This window comes from Petaurus breviceps, unplaced genomic scaffold (assembly GCF_028583685.1).
Source record: "Petaurus breviceps papuanus isolate PSGF00001 unplaced genomic scaffold, PetGlider_PUasm1.0 224, whole genome shotgun sequence".
NCBI lineage: Eukaryota > Metazoa > Chordata > Mammalia > Diprotodontia > Petauridae > Petaurus > Petaurus breviceps.
Genome location: NW_027185887.1, coordinates 3,680,848 through 3,698,125, shown reverse-complemented (window position 1 = coordinate 3,698,125; position 17,278 = coordinate 3,680,848). Strand labels below are relative to the sequence as shown.

General features: G+C 36.1%; 1 protein-coding gene across 5 annotated transcripts in view; it reads right to left on the bottom strand.

Annotated features, from left to right (window-relative positions):
• Window positions 1–17,278, bottom strand: part of ZNF236 (zinc finger protein 236) — a 219,578-nt gene that overhangs the window by 138,746 nt on the left and 63,554 nt on the right. For all 5 annotated transcript variants that reach the window (XM_069094982.1, XM_069094979.1, XM_069094983.1 and 2 more), the window contains 2 exons: window positions 9,831–9,955; window positions 8,033–8,205 (listed from right to left, as the gene is read on the bottom strand). In XM_069094982.1, coding sequence (XP_068951083.1) covers window positions 8,033–8,205; window positions 9,831–9,955 — 298 coding nt within the window. The remainder of the gene's footprint in view (window positions 1–8,032; window positions 8,206–9,830; window positions 9,956–17,278) is intronic.

The following is a 17,278-nucleotide window of genomic DNA, read 5'->3' as shown; positions in this document are numbered from 1 at the left end:
CTCAAAACTTCCCTGCTTACCGTCCTGATAAGTAAAAACAAGGACAGCACTCAACCAATGATTAAAAATGGGGCAATGAGCAAAAGTTAAGAATTTAGGATGACTGCAATGTGACAAGCCTGATGAGAATGATAGTGACTTCAAGAGAAATAGATATCTGGCAGAAAGGTAAAGAATGAAAATAATAATAAAATAATAAATTCCATTTTGGATATGTTGGAACTTGAGAGGTTATCAGATTGGGATATCTAGCAGGCAATTGTTGACACAGGATAAACTTTGCCAATAAATTAACATGGTTGAATATAAAGATCTAGGAAACACCTAAGTAGACGTAATAATGGAATTTGCAGCACCAAATTCACAACTATCATAAGATTACTGGTGTCAGAAAGATTAGTTTTTATGTTAGGGAGTAACTTAAGATTGTTGGAAAAGGTGAGTAATTTCTCAAATGTAATATAGCTTTATCTCTCTTTTGTATTCATTTCTGGCCCGTGCTTAGTCTCCATTTGGAAATTATCTGTTCTGAGCCGTTAAGGACTTCATTGAGGAGGGCCTACAGTATATTCTTGGGTTTGATGCCACACTGACACAACAATATACATAAAAAGGACCACCTGCAGTTCCTCCCAGTTTATAAGAAATTCTTCTTCCATACATATGTACTCCAGTACCAACTTTTAACAGCTCAGGTACATATTATCAAAAACCATATTTCACCAGATATACCTGAATGGACCCAAAATTTCAACAAAAACCTTCAGCAATATAAATACAACTTTGAAGACAGTGAAAAAGAAAATGAAATTTTCATTACCTTAAGGTTGGAATTGAATTATGTTTAACAAATACTTATTAATCTCCTAGTATGACACTAGGATATACAGAAAGCATACACAGATGAAGGACAATAGTTCTTATCCTCTATGAGCTCGATACTAATTTTTTTTTTGGGGGGGGGGGGATCCAGATCTCTAATTTAATGTATGTAAGGAATTTCTGATAAGGAAACTCTCCTTACCATTTTCAGATTAGCAACTGTTGTGCATCATATAGTATCAGTAAGTTGCCAGGGCAACAAAGGGTTAAGCATATATAAAAAAATTTTATACAAATTAGAATATAATTAGTATAAGAGAGAGGATAAAAACAAATTAAAGAAAGGAGAGAAAACTTCTACTTAAAGATATGAATAAAGGTTTTGTGGAGGTAGCACCCTGAGCTGGGACTTAAATGAAGAAAAAAATTTAACAGGTATACAATGGTACACAAATTAACTAAGATAAACTAAAATAATTAAATTTATTGACCTCTACAATAAACTTACAATTTATGTCCTAAATGTTAAATGGTATTTGAATACACAGAGGTACAGAGAGGAAAGGAGATTAAACAACAGTTCCTATTTCAGTTTGGAGCCCTAGATGTTATAGTAGGCAATAAGTTATTGCAACAGTCTAGGTAAGGAGCAGAATAGGACCCAGAACACAGGTGTAACAATGGATAAGGAAAGCAAATGAAATAGTTTAAAATAAGACTGGAAAATTAAGTGGGAGCCAGGCAGTAGAGAACCCTGAATCCAACATAAGAAGTTTGTATTTTAATCTAGTATGAGGTAGGAAATCACAAAAAATTTTGAGCATATGAACAGACTTGTGCAATAGCAGAACTATCTGAGCACTAGCATAAACAGGTTAAAAACTCCTGTAGTCATACACAAGTTCAAAAACTCAACTTTTCAAGTACCAACTAAATCAGCAATGTGTTATGTATGGCAGCCTGAAAAAATTAATGTGAGTAAGGAGGCTAGGTGGCACAGCAAATAGAGCACCAGTACTGGAGTCAGGAGGACCTCAGTTCAAATATGACCTCAGACACTTAACACCTACTAGCCATGTGACCTTGGGCAAGTCACTTAACCCCAACTGCCCTAAATCCTCCCCCCCCTTCAAAAAGCAAAGTAATAATAATGATAATAATGTGATCTTTGGGCATATTAAGAAAGGTACAGCTTTCAAGAATGTGGAAATGATTATCCCTCTACAATATAGCTTACTAAGACTATATCTGCAGTATTCTGTTTGGTTCTAAGTGCCACTTTAAGAAGAATATGGAAAAGGTAGAAATGCCCTAAGGAAGGGAACCAGAATGCTTAAAGGCCTTAAGTCTATATCACATGGAGATTAACTGAAGGAAATAGGGATATTTAGTCTGGAGAAGAGATAGAAAAGTATGGCAGTTGTCTTTAAATATTTATAGAACTATTACATGGGAAGAATTAGACCTGCTTCTGCACGGGCCCAGAGAGCAAAACTAGGAGTAATGTAGAAGATATAAAAAAGGTAAATTTATACTTGATACTCTTAAAAATGAGGGGTCCAAGGCTGAGTTGCCGCTCCAACCACCTCCAGTACCTATAAAATATGAATCTAAACAAATATTAGAGCTACAGAACCCACAAAGTGACAGAGAGAAACAAATCTGCTGAAGGCAGGCTGACAGGAAGGTTCCATGACAACAAGATGAGAGCTGTGCATAGTCCTGTATGAGCCACCCAGGCTGGTGGCCCCAACCAGCTGGAGCAGACTTCAGGAGACTGAATCACCGGCACCTGTGGCGGTTTCCAGACTTCTCAGTCCATAAATGTCAAAGAGAAAGTAAAAGGTCAGTGGGAAACTCTGTTGGAACCAAGTGACTGAAGAGCATGGTCCTGCCCCTGTCCCTGAGGCGAGAGGTGGCAGAGGTGCAGCAGCTGCTACCACGTGGCTGCCTCCAGAGCTCCTGGCCTGCAGATCATAGGGGGAACAATCAACCATTCAGAGGGTAATCACTCTTGCTTTGACCTGCTTGGATCTGGATGGTGGACTTGGGGTGAGAAACGCCAGTGTGCCAGTGCTTGTGCTGGCTGAAGAGATGGCATCCTCCTCAGACCTCTGACAACATTTGTGAAAACCCCAGCAATTCGGGACACAGCTCTCTCCACTCTGGAAGCAGAGGTCTACTGTGGCAAAGAACTCATAAGTCAAGTAATTGGCTGGCAAGATGAGCAAGCAGAGGAAGTGCAATCAGACCATAGAATCCTTTTCTGGGGACAAAAAGGATCAAAACATGGAACCAGAAGAAGTCAACAAAGTCAAAACTCCTGCATCAAAAGCCTCCAAGAAAAATATGAATTGGTTACAGGCCATGGAAGAGCTCAAGAGGGATTTTGAAAATCAAGTAAGAGAAGTGGAGGAAAAAATGGGAAGAGAAATGAGAATGATGCAAGAAAGTCATGAAAAGCAAGTCAACAGCCTGCTAAAGGAGATCCAAAAAAATACTGAAGAAAATAACACCTTAAAAAATAGACTAACTCAAATGGCAAAAGAGGCCCAAAAAAAACCCAATGAGGAGGATGCCTTAAAGAGTCAAATTTGCCAGATGGAAAAGGAATTTAAAAAACTCACTGAAGAGAATAATTCCTTCAAAATTAGCCTGTAGCAAATGGACACTAATGACTTTATGAGAAATCAAGATGCTATGAAACAGATCCAACCAAACAAATGAAAAAATAGAAGGCAATGTGAAATATCTCATTGGCAAAATCACTGACCTGGAAAATAGATCCAGGGGAGATCATTTAAAAATTATTGGACTACCTCAAAGCTATGATCAAAAAAAGAACCTAGAAATCATCCTTACAGAAATTCTCAAAAAAATTGCCCTGATATTCTAGAACCAGAGAGCAAAATAGAAAGTGAAAGAATTCACGGATCGCCTCTTGAAAAAGATCCCAAAAAGAAAACTCCAAAAATATCATAACCAGATTCCAGAGTTCCCAGGTCAAGGAGAATATATTACAAACTGTCAGGAAGAAACAATTTAAGTATTGGGTTTTTTTGTTTGTTGCTTTTTGGAGGGCAGAGTTAAGTGACTTGCCCAAGGTCACATGGCACAATTTGAGTATTGTGGAAACATAATCAGGATAACACTAGTAGCTTCTACACTGAAGGATCAAAGAGCTTGGAATATGATACTCTGAAGGTCAAAGGAGCTAGGATTAAAACCAGGAATCACCTACCCAGCAAAACTGAGTATAATACTTCAGGGAAAAATGTGGTTATTCAATGAAATAGAGGGCTTTCAAGTATTCTTGATGAAAAAAACAGAAGTGAACAGAAAATCTGACTTTCAAATACAATTAGCAAGAGAAGTATGAGAAGGTAAACAGGAAAAAGAAATCATAAGGAACTTATTAAAGTTGAATTATTTACATTCCTACATGGAAAAACAATAACTGTAACTCATAAAACTTTTCCCAGTATGAGGATAGGTGAAGGAAATATATATATATGTGTGTGTGTGTGTGTGTGTGTGTATGCGCATGTATAGGAGGGTATGTGTGTATAAATACATATGCGAGTGTGTGTATATGTATACAGAGACAGAGGGCACAGGATTAGTTGAATAGGAAAGGATGATATCTAAAAAATAAAATTAAGAGGTGAGATAGGAATATAATGGGAGAAGGAGAAAGGGAGAGATAGAATAGGATAAATTACCTCATATAAAAGAGGCAAGAAAAAACTGTTACAATGGAGGGGAAGAGCAGGAAGGTGAAAGGGAATGGGTCAACCTTATTCTCATTGAATTTGGCTTAAGAAAGAAATAACACACACACTTAATTGGGTATCTTATCCTTCAGTAAAGTGGCGGGGGAAGAGGATAAGAGGGGAGATGATAGAAGGGAAGGCAGATTGGCGGAGAGGGTAGTTAGAAGTAAACACTTTTGAAAAGGGAAAGGCTCAAAGGAGAAAATAGAATAAGTGGGGGATGGGATAGTATGGAGGGAAATATAGTTAGTCTTTCACAATATATTATGGAAACGATTTGCATAACTACACATGTACAACCTATATTGAATTGCGTATCTTCCCAATGAGGGTAGGTGAGGAGGGAAGAAGGGAAAGAATCTGGAAATCAAAGTTTTAAAAACAAATGTTGAAAAAAAAATTTTTTTACATGCAATTGGGAAATAAGATATACAGGTACTGTAGTATAGAAATCCATCTTGCCCCTACTAGAAAGGTAACTGGAGGGGAGAGAGAAGATATAAGAGAAAACAGATTGGAGGAAGGGATATTCAGTAGGCCCACTATCTTGGAGTGGGGGGTTGGGGTATGAGGAGGAGAAAACTTGTAACTCAAAATCTTGTGTAAATGAATGTTGAAAACTAAAAATTAATTAATTGGTTCTTTGTTTTAAACGAGGAGTCCAAAAGCAGAATGAACTACTCCATGTGGTCATGAATTCCCTTTTTTTACTGTAGTCTTCAGGCAAAAGCTAGATAATCATTTCTTAGGTGTGGTATAGTAAAGATTCCTTTTGGATATGGGTTATACTAGAAAATGATAATAAAAATAGCATTTGTAGAGCACTTTAAGGTTTACAAAGTGCTAAATAGAGGATCTCATTTGACCATTAGAAGAGCCCTGTGAAGTAGGTGCTATTATTATTCCTGTTCTATAAATGAGGAAACTGATACTGAGAGAGGTTAAGTGACTTGTCTGGAGGCAGAATTTGAACTAGGTTCTTCCTGACTCTAAGTCTATCACTCTCATCTACTATATCAGAGAGCTGCCAAAATAGCTACTGACATCCCTTTCCATTCTAAAATTTGGTAATTCTATACCTCGTTTTTCTCTTGCCCTAGTCTGCCCCTGACATCCTAACTTCCTCTTCCAGTTCCCACCCTCTGAGATTACAGAAGGGCACAGCAGTCTAGGATTTTTTAAAAATTCAGATATTTTATTGGTTTATGGTATATAATCTGAATAAAGATTGAAAAACGCTAGACTGGATGGCTCAAAAAAATGACTGTCAGTTATAATAAAACATGAGGAGAGAAAAAAAGATAAACAGCAGGTTAACATATCTGAAAGAAATCAACTATTATGTATTTATTGAATCAATCAATAAGCATTTACTAAGTGCCTACAAAAGCAAAAATGAAATGTTCCTTCCCTGAAGGAGCTCACATTCTATCTTGAGAAGTAATGCATGTTTATACATACAAATTATATATGAAATAAATACAAGATAATTTTAGGGTAGAGGCAATGATAGCTGTGAACATCAGGAAAAAATTATTATTAAAATTTCACAATGAAACTCCCAGGAGAAAAAGCTATCTGCTCTTGTTAGTTCCTCTCTTTCTCCTCTCACAGTTCAGGCCTTTGCAATCTGGCTTCTGATTTCAATCAACTAAAATTGCTCTCTCTAAAAATTAAAACAAATTTTTCAATCATAATCCTTTTTGACCTCTTCGCTACATATGTTGTCACTGATTACCCTCTCTCCCTGTATACTCTAAGTTTTGGTGACACTGCTCTCAGTTCCCCTCCTACCTTGTCTTAACTATTCCTTTGCTGCATCATCATCCATGCCTCACTCTGTTATTGTGGGTAAATCCCAAAACTTTGTCCTGGGCCCCTTCTTATTCTACACTCTGCTTTGCTAACCTCATCAATTCCCAACAGTTTAATTATCATCTCTGTTGATGACCACAAAGTCTCTATATCTCAGTAATCTCTGTAATGAGCTCCAGTAGGCAGTTCACCCACTGCCTACTAAACATTTAAAACAGAATGTCAAATAGGCAACTTAAATGCAACATGTACAAAAAAAGGTTCATCTTCTTTCCTCAAAATCCATCTTCCTTCCAAACTTCCCTCTTTTTCACAAGTGCATATATCCAGTCAGACAGACATACAAACTGGGAGTCACCGTCATGACTCATACTAAAGCGGTTACCAAGTCAATTCAACTTCCACAAAATCTCTCACATTTAATCTCCTATTTCTAGCTTATCACATTTCTAATCAAAACTAATGGAAGTTCCCACAAGAAGTTTTAGGGAAAAATTATATTTATCCAGTTAGATTTATTCTGATATATATTTGAGACTTCTATCAAAGTATAATATCCATCCTTAGTCAACTTAAAATATTCAACTAATTAAGTCAGGGATTAACACTGAAATAAATTTTTTAAAAAATGAAAAATGTACATCTTTAAAAGCACAGGATAACTATAATTTTGGGAAGATAAAAGGCAGATTTCATGGTGAAAGGAGAACTGACCTAGTAGTCAGAATACCTAGGTTCTAATGCTAGTTCTAGGTGTGTGATGCTGGACAAGGTTAGGCTTTTACGCATGAGAAAACTGATTTCTAAGTTTTATTCTAGTTTGGACAATCCATTCATCTTCGATGGTGATGGAAATTGCTCAGATAAATTAAAAACTATGAAAATAAAATAAAAATATTTTCTACTAATAATAAGTAGAATATGTAACTGACTAAAATATGAAAATTAATAAAATACAAGGACTACTTGACCATAGTAAGAATCAAAAAATTACTTCGAATGTTCTAAAGTGTTGTGAAGGTAATTTTTTACATTCAGTCAAATAAATTAACAGGACTGAAATAACATTCACACAAAAGGAAAATGCTTGAAAAATTACTATTGAATCAGCATAAGTATTAAACAACTGCCTAATGTACTTATTATTAATTCATTGATCAGATAGCAGATATATCTAATTATACAGTAGATAGAATAAATTACAAGTCTAGTGGAAAAATGAAAGGTTCATTAATATTCATAGTAGCACAATTAAAATGCACTCATTATTTTTTTCTAATTTTATTTTCCTTTTTCTTTTTTTATATCAATGTTTTAACTTCATCAAAGGAACTAATAAGATTTTTAAGTCCTATCCTGATATAATTTCATTACATCAACAAAGGTGACATTCATTTTTCAAAAAAATTTACATACAGCAGAGTTGAAATAAATACTGAAATTTTTATTCTACAGTCATTTAATTCATGTTTCCAATAAATAAGTAAAAGGTAAAAATGGTCATTCCAAGTATAAAATTTATAGACTATTCAATATTTAACTCTGAATCTAATTTAAAAGAAAAGGTAAATATACAAGAAAGAGTCCATTTATGATAACATATCACTAACTAGTAAACTTACCTCTGAATGAACTCGCTGTATATGTGACTGAAGATTTCCCTTCTGAGAAAAGGCTGCAGGACAAAAGGCACAGGCATGGGGTTTTTCACCAGTATGTTTAATCATATGGGTCTGCAATGCCCCCTTCTGGTTAAAAGCTTTTCCACATTCACTACATTTAAATGGTCTTTCACCTAAAACGAAAGTTACAAAAAACACAATCCCATAATTTTGGAAGCACAAATCACAAAAAAAAAAATTCTATGGTTTATCTCAGTAAAGAATAAATGACATTAAAGACTAACCATTTAATAATAGGTAACAGCTAAGACTTTTATAGTTTCTTGAGAGTATGGTATGCCCAGGAACTAGCAAAATGCCCAACACATAGTAGGTACTCATAAAAATTTGCTACTTAAGAAACTGGGGATTATTAAAAATTTCTCTCTTCAGTAAACTTTTAAATAAATGCAACAGAATAAAGTAATTGGATGGACATTCAAGGCTTTCCACCCTGGCCCCAACCTAGCTTTCTAGCCTTTTCTTTGCTACTCTTTGATATAGTAAAATAATAGTGTCTTGAAATGTCTCTTGATTTTCCACCTCTATCACTTTGCTAATGTCATTCCATATGCCTTGAATTTTTTTCTGCCCTACCTCCAAACCCTTTATAATAAATACCTACCTTATTCTTCAAAACCATCTGACATGTTCCACAACCAGAAGCCACCTTACCGTACTCGCAACTCTCCTAGCATTCTGTACTTCTACTTTTTACTGTTATTTAGTATCAGTAATTTGTCTGTGCAAACTTCCCTACTAGAATGTTAATTTTTTAAAGACAAAGACTGTCTTTCTTTTGCATCTCACTCAATATTTAGCACAATCCTTCACCAATAGGGTCTAAATGGGTTGGTGAATATAAAATATAAACATATTTGAGAAATACTATCATTTGCACATGTTATTTATTTTTCAAAAACCTAAACAATATACAAAAATATTGTAGAAGTTCTCTCTACAAATGTTTTTCTATTTCTCAATTGTTTCATTTTATAGCACACAAAGTTACCAAAGCACTTATGAGTATAATGTCATTGTTTTAGAAGGTAATTAAAAACTGTTCTATATTTTTTTTTAAATGCAAAAGACAAATTCCCTTGAAGAATATGCAAAAAACTGAACTCTGTTTACCTAACCAACACTTCATTCAAAACTTGATTAACTTGGACAAACCACTTAACTTCTCAGAGCATGCATGAAGGGCTTGGACAAGGCCTTCTCTAAGGTGTCTGGGGGCTTTAAAATTCATTATAGGATTCTAAGGCTTCAAAGGTTAGGATAATATGGCTGTAACAGTAATAAAAGTTCTTTCTTAAAATTTGTTTCCTTGAGAAAAGAATAATGTTGGATAAAGTTTCAAAGAGGTTTCTTTTCTTTAAAGTACAACAAGGGGTATGAATGAGAAATCCTTTCCAGAAGTCAGTCAAACTTTAATAAATGTCTTCTGGCACCATTGTGCCAGATATTGTGCCAAGCACTGGGAATTCAAAGAAATGCAAAAGCCAATCCTTGTTCTCATGAAACTCAAATGGGGGAGATAATGCACAAACCCCTACATACAAATAAATGATATACAGGATAAATTAGATATAATCAACAGAGGGCACTCAAATTAAGACAAATTGGGAAAGGTTTCCTTTCTATAGAAGAAATTTAATCTGGCACTTGAGCAAGGAAACCAGAAGGCACTTAATAAATTCCTGATTATTTCTATTTAAGAGTTCTGAATTTTCTTAAAGTAAATATTTTTTCATACCTGTGTGTATCCTAATATGTCGAGTTAATTGGCTTGGTTTTTGGAAGGTCTTTCCACAATGTGGACAAGAATATGTGAATCCACTTCTGTCAATATTCCGATTATATGACCTTGTACTTGATACCCTGGTGACAAAGAAAATTCATTATTTAATTAGTTCACTCTTATGCATTCAAAAGCTAATCTTATCAGAAAGTTTGGCACATTTTTTAAAAAGAATCTTCCATAAACCTTAATCAGAAATCAAAAGTCAACATCCAGGTACTATTATGCACTATATTTTAGAAAGTTGAACCTAAAAATATTTAACAAGCTACTAGTACACACACACACACACACACACACATCCACCACTGTGCTACGAGGTAGAAACAGTCAACATGAATTTATTAAACTCTTTATTATGTACCAGGCACTGCATTGTGAGCATTCATTAGACTGCAACTTCCAAAGTGAGCACTCTTTAACCTTTCTTGTATCCCCAGAACTTCGAACATAATAGGCTCTCTCTTTTTTTTTAACTTGCTCAAGGTTACAAGGCCAGATATTTCTGGGTGTGGTGCTGAGTATCTGAGGCCGGATTTGATCCAGGTCATCCCAACACTGGAGCTGGTGCTCTTACTCGTTGAGCCACCTGGCCACCCCTAAGCAATTGGGGTTAAGTAACTTGCTCAAGGTTACACGGCCAGGTGTTTCTGGGTGGGTGCTAAGTGTCTGAGCCCGGGATTCGATCTCCAGGTCGTTCTGACACTGGAGTCGGTGCTCTTACTCGCTGTGCTACCTGGCTGCCCCCATAATAGGCTCTTAATAATTTCTTATTGACAAAAAAAAGGTAAAAAACAGTTCTTGCCCTCAAGAAAGTCAAGCGCTAATGCAACAGCATGCAAATTATTGGCAAACAAGATACATACCATACAGGGTAAATTAAGATAAAAAAAGACAGAGAGACAAGATAAACTGGAGAGGTAAAGCACTAGTATTAAGAGGGACTGAGAAAGGCTTCTTGTTTAAAAGGTAAGATTCCAGATGAGAACTGCAGGAAAGCAAGAAAACCAAGAGACAGAGACCAGGATGCAAAGTATTCCAGGTATGTGGGATATGGTAAAAAGGCACAGAGCAAGAACATGGAATGTCTTATTTGAGAAACAGTAAGGAAGTCAGTGTCTCTTTATTATAGAGTGTGTGGAGGAGACTAAAGTATAAGAACAGTAGAAAAGGAGGCAGGGAAGGAAAAGTCAGATTCTGAAGAGCTTTGAAGGTCAAACAGAATAAAATGTATTATACTGATAAAAATTATTTCTTTCTATTCTTTGCAATGGTTTTCAATAAATGAATGTTATATCTGCTGAAGGCATTTTCTATGCCTATCAATTAGTAGCTATTACAGACATATGTTTGCCCTCATATTAAAACAATTTTGCATTTCTGATATAGCTCTTAAATGATAAATAATTCTTAAATGGGTATTTTCATAGCTAATATGCTATTTAATTTTTAGTTTCTATTTTCATTAATATGGACCTTATTACCCCACAAGATTGACTTAAGAAAATATCAATATCTACTGATTCACAAACGCCTAAATATCTATTTCCACAAAATCTTTAATGACAATAATTTACACACGCATCTAGATAATCTTTTGTAAAAATATGAGATGGGTACAACCAAGGTTTTACAAACAATACAGGAAAACACATCTTTATAGACACTTATAAGTTGAAAGGTACAGAGAATACAAGATCCCACCCCTGTGCTTACTGTTTGATTAGTCAAAAAAGTATTTTATTTGGTAAAACAAAATGCATACACACAGGTCCTTTCCCAACAGTTCTTCCTGTCCTGTCAGAATTACAAGACTCTTCTAACCTAACAAGTGATAACTTTGTTAAAAACAAAAACACTTTCTAATTCTTTTCATTAAGTGGAGCATAAAACAGGGAGATAAATATATGAGTACAAGTCATATTTGACAATCTTCATGGATGATACCCAATGCAGAGGATAAATACGAGATGGATTCTCTAATGATGGATCTGTTGTTGCTTTTGTTGTTCAGTTCTTTCAGTCGGGTTCAGCTCTTCATGACATTTTGGGGTTTTCTTGGCAAAGATATACTGGAGTGGTTTTGCCATTCATTTCCTTCTCCAGTTCATTTTACAGATGAGGAACTGAGGCAAATAGAGTTAAATGATTTGCCCAAGGTAACACAGCTACCATGTTTCCCCGATAATAAGACACTGTCTTATTAATTTTTTTGGACAGAAAAACACCAGAGGGCTTATTTTCAGGGGAGGGCTTATTTTAATGAACATTGACAGCAATTTTAATAAACAGGTAAATGTGAACAAAAAAATGTACCTTTATTCAATAAGCAAATCACTGGGGAAGAACAGGATGATGCGCTCACTGCTACAGCTCTGATTGGATGCAGTTCGGAGCGCGGCGCGCGTTTCACCGGCGGGGGGGGAGGGCCGGTGCATACAGAGGGTACCATAATGTAGCGTGTAGCGCAGGGGATCACCTTCACTACAGTAGCAATCTCAATAGGGCTTATTTTCGGGGGAGGGCTTATTTTAGAGGAATCTTACACAGTAAGGGGAGGGCTTATTTTCGGGATAGGTCTTATTATCAGGGAAACACGGTAGTAAGTATCTGAGGCAGGATTTGAAGTCATGAAGATGAATCTTCCTGACTCCAGGCTGGCACTCTATTCACTGCACAAGAAATACTCCTGTTCACTAGCATTTATTGTGTTGACTGTATCAGGTGGTGGAACACTGAAGATCCTCCTAAATGACATCTACAGTTGCCTAAAAAGAGTTCAATCTAACCACATATATACATATACATCTGTGATGAGACTCTTTGAAATAGATTATAAAATAGGCTCAGAATTGAAAAGAAGAAATAAGGTTATGTCAACCTTGAGAAAATACATAGTACTTTTAAATGACCCCAAATTATTTCCTGAAATAATGGCCCAGCTTTTCAACATCAACAGTCTTGTGGTCATGTTCTAGGTCTGGAAGTCAAGCAGTACTATATTGTCTAAAGAATTAAGTTTCAGGGTCACTCAAAGGTATAAATGGAGGGTACAAGTTGACTACACATATTACCACCAAATAACTGCACAAGAGAAACAGCAACAGAGATATATGAATAGAAATGCAAGTGGGCCATTCGTATAAATGAGAGCTAACTCAGCAGCAGCCTGAATGTTATAAGAAAATATCTAGAAGGCAGCCCTTAGCACATTAAGTGTGAGACCACCTGGAAAAGAGTCATAGGAGTATATGAACAATAGTGACACAGAATGGAAAAACACAACTAAACTGTTCACTCTACTGCTAGAGGGAATACCTATATTAATGAAATAAAAGAGTCATCATAATACAAGAACATATTCACAAATAAGAACTGACCTATAAATTTAGCATTTAGTGTTGTTTTCACTAGGTTCTAAAAGCAGAGATTGGGGTGGAGCCAAGATGGCAGAGTAAAAGCAGGAAACTGAGTTCCCACTCCAACCACCTCCGATAACTATAAAATACGACTCTAAACAAATTTTAGAGTTACAGAACCCACAAAGTGACAGAAACAAATCTGCTGAAGGCAGCCTGACAGGAAGGGTCTATCATACCAGACTAGGAGCTAAGCACAGTCCTGCATAAGCCACACGGGCCCAGACCTGGAGCAGCCCTGACCAGCGGCAAAGAGCAGTAGAAGCAGATTTCAGGAGAGTGAATCACCGGCACCTGTGGCGGTTTCCAGACTTCTCAACCCATATATGCCAAAGAGAAAGTAAAAGGTCAGTGGGAAACTCTGTTGGAACCAAGTGACTGAAGAGCATGGTCCAGCCCCTGTCCCTGAGGCGAGAGGTGGCAGAGGTGCAGCAGCTGCTACCACGTGGCTGCCTCCAGAGCTCCTGGCCTGCAGATCATAGGGGGAACAATCAACCATTCAGAGGGTAATCACTCTTGCTTTGACCTGCTTGGATCTGGATGGTGGACTTGGGGTGAGAAACGCCAGTGTGCCAGTGCTTGTGCTGGCTGAAGAGATGGCATCCTCCTCAGACCTCTGACAACATTTGTGAAAACCCCAGCAATTCGGGACACAGCCCTCTCCACTCTGGAAGCAGAGGTCTACTGTGGCAAAGAACTTATGAGTCAAGTAATTGGCTGGCAAGATGAGCAAGCAGAGGAAGTGCAATCAGACCATAGAATCCTTTTCTGGGGACAAAAAGGATCAAAACATGGAACCAGAAGAAGTCAATGAAGTCAAAACTCCTGCATCAAAAGCCTCCAAGAAAAATATGAATTGGTTACAGGCCATGGAAGAGCTCAAGAGGGATTTTGAAAATCAAGTAAGAGAAGTGGAGGAAAAATTGGAAAGAGAAATGAGAATGATGCAAGAAGATCATGAAAAGCAAGTCAACAGCCTGCTAAAGGAGATCCAAAAAAAATACTGAAGAAAATAACATCTTAAAAAATAGACTAACTCAAATGGCAAAAGAGGCCCAAAAAAACAATAAAGAGAAGAATGCCTTAAAAGCCAAACTGTCCAGATGGAAAAGAAATTTCAAAAACTCACTGAAAAGAATAATGCCTTCAAAATTAGCCTGGAGCAAATGGAAGCTAATGATTCTATGAGAAATCGAGATACTAAAAGCACTAATTGTCATCTAAAAAACCCAGACCCTCTTTGTATTTCTAAACAGCCTACCAATAGGGGACTTAGATTCTTAAAAGTTTTAGAAAAGTTCAACTTTGAAGCCCTTATTTGCCAGATCTTTAGGGATAATTCCTATTTTCTCCTTTAGAATTGGTCTATTTAAATTACGTACTTCCTACTATCCCTGTGTGTAATTTATGTTTTTACTTCTGAAACAGTAATCAAATAAATAGTATCAATTATTGGAAAATCTCACCATCCTGTGAGATCCAATCACCCACCCTTACATATATTCAGCACCTTCTGTCCCTCTGATTGGAGGGTGGAGCCAGGAATTCCTCAGCCTTTAAGGAAGGTGAGCAGACAGACATACCTCATCTCCCACCAGGTTATAGTCATTTTGTACTTCTCTGACTTTTCAACTATGTGCCTGCCCTTGCTGCATACCTTCCCCACATTCCTCTCCCACCTTTTCAGCATATAAAAAAATAACATCTTAAAGAAAAAGAAAAAAACAGCAAAACTGATGAATACATTGAAAAAATTTGAAAACCCATGTTCTATACCACAACTATAGACTTTTACAACTTATAATAATTTATTTGCATGATTCCCAATTGTTTTCCAAAGCTAACTCATATTTCTACCAAATATCAAATTGGTCAGTATGCTTAACTTTTAATGACTCCTCTAAAAAAATTTGTAAGATTTGAGTTTTTTAAAAAATCAGTCGTTTTGATTTCCATTTCTTTTCTTATTATTGATTTGGAACATTCTTTTATTAATAGCCAATTGTTGCGAATTTTTCATATCCTATAAACACTTATCCACTGGGGAATGGCTTTTGGTCAAAATATATATATGTGTATTTTTTAAATTGTTTGTATATCTTGAATATAAAAGCCTTATCTGAGAAATCTGATACAAAGACTTTTTTTCCATTCAACTCCTTACCTTTATCCTAGTAGCATTAATCTTGTTTGTGGAGAAGCTTTTGTTTCATATGATCAAAATTATCCATTTTATCTTTTGTGATTGGTTCATCTTCTACTAATAGCTATAAAAGTTTGATGGAAGGAAGGTTAAAATATGCTTCAATCTTGACTCTAATTCCACTAGCTATCTGGAAGTAGAGAGCATGATTCTTCTTGAGGCCTTTGAAATTGTGGCAGGTCATTGCGTGAATCAGTTACTAAGTCCTTCAAAGAAAATGATCCTTATAATATTGTTGCTATTATATAGGCTGTTTTCCTGATTCTACTCTCTTCACTTTGCATCAGTTCATGTAAGTCTTACAGGGTTTTTCTAGAAACCATCCATTTCACTCACCATTTCTTACAGCACAATAGCATTTTATCACATTTTTATAATACAACTTGTTTAGCTTTTCTCCAACTGATGGGAATCCCCCTCAGTCTCCAATTCTTTGTCAACACAAAGGGAACATTTGTACTGCTCTTTTTCTTCTTCCTTTGATTTCTGTGGAGTATAGACCCAGAAATGGCACTGTTGAGTCAAAGAGTATTCACAGTTTAATATCTTTTGGGCCACAATTCCAAATTACTTTCCACAATGTCAACTCTGAGATCCTTGAAAAATAAAGCACTCAATACTCAAAGAGAAAAGCAAAAAAAGGTCCTAGAGAAAATATAATTCAGTACCTCGTAAACAAAAAAAGAACTCTACCATTAAGAGGGATTATAGTAAAAGGAAAATTCAAAACACAAACCCAAGAAAAAGGATGCCTCTCAGTTACAGAAAACAGGATTCCAGGTAAGATCTGATGAGAGTTAGGAAAAACTGGTGACAGACACGGAGTAAGAACATTCTAGACATAAAGAATAGTCAATGAAATGGAGTGTCTTCTTCTTGAATAAAAAGGGATCAGAGTCAATGGATTGTAAAGAAGTACATGGAGAATAGTAAAAGTACAAGAAGTCTGGAAATGTAGGAAGGAGTCAGGTTATGAAAGGCTTTAAATGCCAAAAGGAAGATTTGTACTTGTTCCTGTAGGTCACAGGCAGTCAACTGGAGTATATTAAATAGAAGTGGAGGGGAAGATGGAGGACAACACACATGATTATATTTGCATTTCAGGAAGATTATTTGGATAGCTGAGTGAAAGATGGACTAAAAAAAAAATCTTTTCAACAAATGTTTGATAAAACGCTTATTTCTTAGAGTGGTGGATCAGTGGAATAGATTAGGTACACAAGACACAGTAGTAAATGACCACAGTAATTTAGTGTTTGATAAACCCCCAAACCCTAGATTTTGGATTAAGAACTCACTATGTAACAAAAACTGCAAAACAGTATGGCAGAAACTAGGTATAAAATTACATCTTACACTGTATACAAAGATAAGGTCAAAATGGGTACAAGATTTAGCCATAAACAGTGATACCATAATAAGCAAATTAGAATGGGGTGGGTGGGTGGCGCAGTGAACAGTGCACCAGCCCTGGAGTCAGAAGGACCTGAGTTCAAATCTGGCCTCAGACACTGAACACTTACTAGCTGTGTGACCTTGGGCAAGTCACTTAACCCCAATTGCCCTGCCTTCCCTCCTCCACACACACACACCAAAAAAAAGTAAATTAGAAGAGCAAGGGATAGTTTACCTATAAGAGCTATGGAGAAGGAATGATGATCAAACAAGAGATAGAGAGAAGTTAAGAGATATAAAATGGTAAATTTTGATTATATTAAATTAAAAAGCTAACTGTGATGATTTTAAGTTGAAACATTTTTGCACAAATAAAACCAATGCAA